This window comes from Formica exsecta, unplaced genomic scaffold (assembly GCF_003651465.1).
Source record: "Formica exsecta isolate Colony F162 unplaced genomic scaffold, ASM365146v1 scaffold228, whole genome shotgun sequence".
NCBI classification, from domain to species: Eukaryota; Metazoa; Arthropoda; class Insecta; order Hymenoptera; family Formicidae; genus Formica; species Formica exsecta.
Window position 1 is genome coordinate 503,134 of NW_021849573.1, and position 6,356 is coordinate 509,489.

The following is a 6,356-nucleotide window of genomic DNA, read 5'->3' on the forward strand; positions in this document are numbered from 1 at the left end:
GCTGAACCGACTGTGTCTGCTGAGGTACCTGTACGGCCGCACCGTAGTGCTGCTGATGCTGATGCGGGTGTTCCACCCCGCCATTTCGCAGGTCCGGGATGTACGAATTCGCAAAGTACGAACTCATGCTACTGTCCCACCTGTCTCACCTGCTAATGTCACTTCTCTACGTTGCTGACGGGCTTTCCTTTGGTTATCCTCGGCTGATTTATATGATTTTTCTTCTCTCTCTCTTTTTCTCTTCGTATGTATATTTATTTTGTTTTGTACTCTTGCGTGCGGACACACTAACACACGTCTTTACATAGATACAGATTTATCACTTCGAAATTGCATTTCTCTTCGCGAATCTTTTACTTTTTTTCTCACTCAATTCTTCTCATTTCACGCACTCTTGGATAGCACAAGCACACGTATATATATATATATATATATACATATATATATATACATATATATATATATCAAATTATCATTATCGTGGATCACATGTGTACATCATTTAACTTTTTATCACACTGAGCTCACTACCGATAAAATTATAAACTGGAGCACTACAGAACCTTTAATTAGCAAAGAGAAGGGAGAGTATACGGCGTATACGAGATGGTGGCGGAAGATGTAATCAAAGTTCTTCGTCTACCCTGGTGTGACACCTTCGTTCAAAGCGCCAAGCCACTCCAGACCCGTTTCGTTCCTCTGTCCACCCTACAATCGAAGTTACGCCGCACCTGTAACACAAAGAAAAAAGCCACGTGTCACATTATACTACAATATTGCAACATTAAATTAAGCACGCTTTGCATACGTATATCATATATATTTCGCACAATATGAAGTACTTTACTTAAAAATAACAATTATATCGAAAATAATATTAAATTCTTACTACTACTAACAATAAGAAGAATACAGATAAAATATTAAATAATAAGACGTAGTGTTAACAGTATTGTAATAATCATAAATAAATTGCACAATATATCATTAGCAATAATTTCGGATAAGATGTATATATAAATCTGTATTCTAATATTAGAAAATAAACTTTATTATCGTTAGAGAAATTAGATAAAAATGATAATAAGTGATAACATTACAACGATATATCTTGGAGATTCCACGATATCTAAACATATAGCATCACGAACGCAACCAAAAGCTCACTTTGCATGATCTTTGTCAAGCGAACTGAATGAACTGAAAGCAGATTTTAGCTCTCTGAATGACAGAAGGCGAGTTACACATGTGCTCGTCACGGTGACGGCCATCGCACAGACGCCAAACTTATTACAGTGTTCTGTGTGGGCGGGCTAAGCGATCGTTAAATTTGGAAAAATTTCTATCCATTAGGCAGCATGGCCACTTCCCACCAAAATCTTCCCCTCGCATCAATCTCTTTTTCGGAAGCCTTGTGAAGCTACCGATATATGTGTTGTGTGAAATTAGTAGGACGGACGCAAATTACTCATATTTAACTCAATGTGTTCAGTATTAACTAACTTATAAGTGCAACAGAAATATTTCATAAAAAGATAAAGATCGGTATATAATTGGCAATCGCGCGTTTTATTTTCCCTGTTAAATCTCCTTATTTAAACTGATTATAAAACAAATCAAATATTCAAAATATATTTCTTGGCATAAAAAATATAACAAAATCTTCATTTTTACATAGCTTCATGTAGTATACGCATATATATGTATATATAAAAACATAATTATCGAAATGTTTTGTATTTCACATATTATCTATACTATAAATTGTTTCAGAATTCTGTGTGAAAAAAAAATCGTTGCATCCATTCTCATTTAGAAATTACATGAAATAGTACTAAATTGTAAAACGCAGGCATAAAAAAAAGCAGTAGATATAAACATATGATTGAATTGAATATAAAATTATACTCTCCTTAGCAGAGAAAGCGTAGTAAATTAATAATACTAAAGTTACACAAATAATTAATAAATATAGCAACTAATAATCTATAGTTCTACTTCTCTGAATATATACAGAAGTTAAAGATTATGATCCATATCAATTGATTCCTTATCGACTGAAGCTGGAAGGGCTCTCCCTTCAAAGAGAAGAAGTCGATCTGCCGATTCCGGATCGAAATCTTCTCTACCGACTGTATTTGATGTATCAAAGATGCACAACAACATTTTCGAATGAAGATTATTAATTTTTTCAATTTTTTAATGTTAATAATTTCTAAATCTTTCTAATTTTAATAATTTCTTGGTTTAAATTTTGTCTAAGTATATGTATATATATATATATATAAATAAAAATTAATTAAAACTTCTAATTAAGAAGAATCTTTAAAATTGCATACTATTTGTACAAACTTTGTTATATGTAAAAGGCAATATAAGCTTTAAAGTGTCAGTAAATGATTAATGAAAAAATGATAAAATATATTCGTTTTTTATAAATAATTCGAAAAATTTGTTTCGCGCCAGAAGGATACATAAAAATATACACGTGGAGAGATATACATACGGCATTGTTGCGGGTGGTATGACAGTGTGGGTGGCGCTAGACACGGGGTTAGGAGCGGGCTCAAATGTGCAACGGGTTGGCGCAGCGGGTGTGAAGAGTGAAGGGTGTGACAAAGAAGGGGTGAGAGGCGCGGCCCTTGGGAGTTTGCTGTACACGAGAACGGGTCGGACGCGGGACGATCGCGATTAACATTCCGGCCGCTAGCTTGCTGTTCGCGCGGCGCTTTCATTAATTCCAGCGTATTGATTCCACGGATTGATGAATGGCCGCCGATAGCGATTCCACGCGCTCGCTGCCCCCATCTCCCATCCCCACCTCCCTTCCCTTACATCCCCCGCGTATAAATTCAACCTCTCGCAGGATTTGAACTCAATTCCCGCTCCGTAAATTCCCCTTTATGTATTCTCATCTGAAGTGCAAGTATCTGGATCTCGCTGATGCGTACTTTTCGCAGCTTCGCACTCTCCACGGCATTTTTTAATTCAATTACTGCGAAGTGTGCGAGTATCGTCAAGGGTTGATTTCTCCAACTGTGTTGAGAAATATATCAATTTCTTTAAATTAAAATAACGTAAAGAAAGAGAGACAATATCGTATATGTCACTAGTAGAACAAGTGTTCTTCCTGCCGAATGCAATACGATACATTAATTGCCCAAGTTATTTATAACCTAACCTATAAGTATTTAAGCTTCGTTTGGTAGTGACATCAATCGGAAAGATCACAGACCAACTAACTATTTAAGGGTCTAAGAAGTGCATAATATTACCGGCAGATGGCGATGGTGATAGCACGGAAGAAGAGGAAAAAACGGGGTGGAGCGTGTCTGACAGCTGGGTGGGTTCGAGTCCAAGGTGATTGAAAACAGGGTGGAGCGTCATGTGACGCCATGGTTGGATATGGAAGTGACGTCATATAGCTACGATGGCCTCTAGTTAGCAAAATGGCCTCTGGATAGGAGTTTCTTTGTCTCGCAATCCCTTATCTACTATTATACTTCAATCTGTCGAAAACGGTTGAGGCGCCAACTATATTTTACGTCAGGCGCTCTCATCCCGGAAGACGCACATTATTTCTGTTACATCACTCTTCCAACTCTGAGAAATGAAAAGAATTACCTAATTATAAAAAAAAGCGAGAATCGGTTTATATATGAAATGAAAAAAAGTGAAGAGATTGGCATTTTTTTATAATAATAAATAAATATTGTTAATCAAATAAAAATTAATATAGGATGTGATACCTATTCCTAATGATTTTCTTTAAGGTATAGAAAAGTATGGGGAAAATAACGAAAAAATATGTCGAGAGATCTATGTCACCGGTTGATGTAGATAAAACAGCCAGTTCAAATAAACGATGTCGTGTTGTAGACAGCTGTATCCCTAAAGATTCAGTCATAAATGGCACTTGGATTTGACGGTTATGGAACTCGTAGCTCGTGTCGGTCGTTCGCGCCTCGTAAAACAGTCGTAAACTAAGCACGTGATAAACTGAACGCTCTTCTGATGCCGCGTACAGCAGTAGCGTTATATTAAAAAGTTACGAGCTCCTGACCTTGCACTATATAACACGTAGTGCATTTAAATCGCTAACTATTAATATATTCACTTTCAGGTAGAACGATAGTTTGAAATACAAAAAAAAATAAATAAAGATCAAAATATATAAAAGTGATTTATATAATATAAGATTAGGGAAATATAATGTAACAGCCAATTAATAATATATTATTAACAATAGCCACTGTTATAAATCATTAAGATTAGACTGATTTATATATTTTATGCTTCAAATAATGCAACTACTATCTTTCAATATAAGCACACAAACATAAAAGGCAAATAAAATCCAGACGCGAATTTACGTCGTAATTAGTCTACTCAATATAAAATTAAAATAATGATACATGAACGTTTTGATTCACTTTAGGATCATCTTCAATATATAATAACGGAACTTATATGACTATCTTTCACATTTTACGAATAAGATGTTAATGTGAGATAACCGACTACTTTTATAATATGTTCCCCCATACCCACACATGCAATTACAAAAGATGGGCGCGAAAAGCGGATACGCTAATAACTATCATTACATGCAACATATAATTTCGAACGAGATGGCTCGTAAAAAAAAGAGGCGATTAATTGTAAGGCGATTTTAAACTGATATTGATGCATATTCATGAGATATCACGAGATAGACTATTACGTAAAATAATCCATCCTATATAAAAACAGGATGACAATATTTTTTCAACTTCCATATTATACTATAATTTGTTATATATGAATTCGATATTGCTATATGTATGATTTATTCGCCTGGCGGAAGTTCTCGGGCATTAAACCTGTCTGAATTGCTGGACCATTGTACAATGAATTTACATTTTAACGCGTTATTATACATATATCACGACTTTTAATAATGTTGAAAATTACATATATAACAAGGATGAAAGAACGATATAATTATTAGATGTGGTCGACATTTCATTTTTATATTGTTTTAACATGCGATATTAATTTGCTATTAATTACATCAAGAGTGCAATTAAAAGCTTCACTCTCTTCAAATACAAAATCTTATATTAAAATCAATCTTATATTAAAATTAAACTTGATAAATCAATGAGTCATCTTTTTAATAAGTATTTGTTCTAAAAATTAAACATGTAAAAATTAAATAATGCTCTGCGCTAAAAATATTACCGAATAATAAAAGAAATCGTGGAAGAGAAAGAGCAAGGACATATATGCCAACAAATGACCACGCTAGATTTAGCAAGAAACGCAGCGGCAGCACCTTGAAGATACCGTTACGCGCATTAGAAAATGTCCAGTTGGCGGGAGGTCGTGGTGGCATTAAAGGGTGTTCGCGATCAAGAATTCCAGCGCACACACGCGCATAGATACATACAAATACATATATATTCGGACGGTATCGGTATCCTGATTCTTGTAACGTTGACCGCGAGTATGTATGCGTACGTATGTGCGCTTCCGCGTGTTGTGTGTGCGTGCGTGTAAGGACGGTGCAACCGATAAATACACGAGCCACGCGCGCCGTGTGTGCGAGCAGATCAGTCGACACGCATGTGCGATTAGCATAATCGAGTCGGGCTGCAGGGAACCAGTTTGCAAGGCCACTGAAAAGCCGGCCGATCGCTTACGCCGTCGTTCTCCCCGTCTACCGGCGCGGCGGGCGCACGATCCATCCGCAACACCGATAACGTCAGCTGAATGCAAGATCGAGGAGGATGGTGCCGCACGCCCGGATTGCGAATGGAGTGCGAACGGGTATTACGTGAGCTTTCTCTCTCGAATTACGAGACTCTTCGATAAGAACCTGACCGTATAACTGCCACTTAATACCGTATAATGGCTATCTATATGCGTATGTAAGACCGCACGTGTGCGATGTAAATGTTATACTATTCAAACTCCCATGAATGACGAAAAATTATGATGTGATAGCGTTACTCAAAAAAGATTCTCTCAATCAACTTTCCTAAATCTTAATGTGATAAACTAATAATAATAATTTTTATTGTGTAATTTTAATTAAATTATGAGCGACAATGGAAAAACACGCTAATTACAACAAAGAACGAAGTGCCAGCTGTCAGCTGATATGATCCCCGTACATATAAAAAATTAAGTAAGTAAATTAAAAGAAAATATAAATATATGAGATATTAATTAATTAATATCTCATATATTTATGTTTTCTTATCGGATCTTTTCATAACTAATTATGTGTATTTACATCTGGTTATTATATCATTTTTTCTCGAGTCGTTAAAATAATGATGATTTAATTATCGTCAACGCAGTATATTATA

General features: G+C 35.6%; 1 protein-coding gene across 6 annotated transcripts in view; it reads right to left on the reverse strand.

Annotated features, from left to right (window-relative positions):
- Positions 1-6,356, reverse strand: part of LOC115235610 (homeotic protein antennapedia) — a 122,474-nt gene that overhangs the window by 9,894 nt on the left and 106,224 nt on the right. For 5 of the 6 annotated variants that reach the window (XM_029807507.1, XM_029807508.1, XM_029807510.1 and 2 more), the window contains one exon: positions 6-731. In XM_029807507.1, the coding sequence (XP_029663367.1) occupies positions 6-127 (122 nt within the window). In that variant the 5' untranslated portion in view covers positions 128-731. Of the gene's footprint in view, positions 1-5; positions 732-1,100; positions 1,121-6,356 lie in introns of those variants that run through there. The other variant, XM_029807512.1, reaches the window with a different exon arrangement.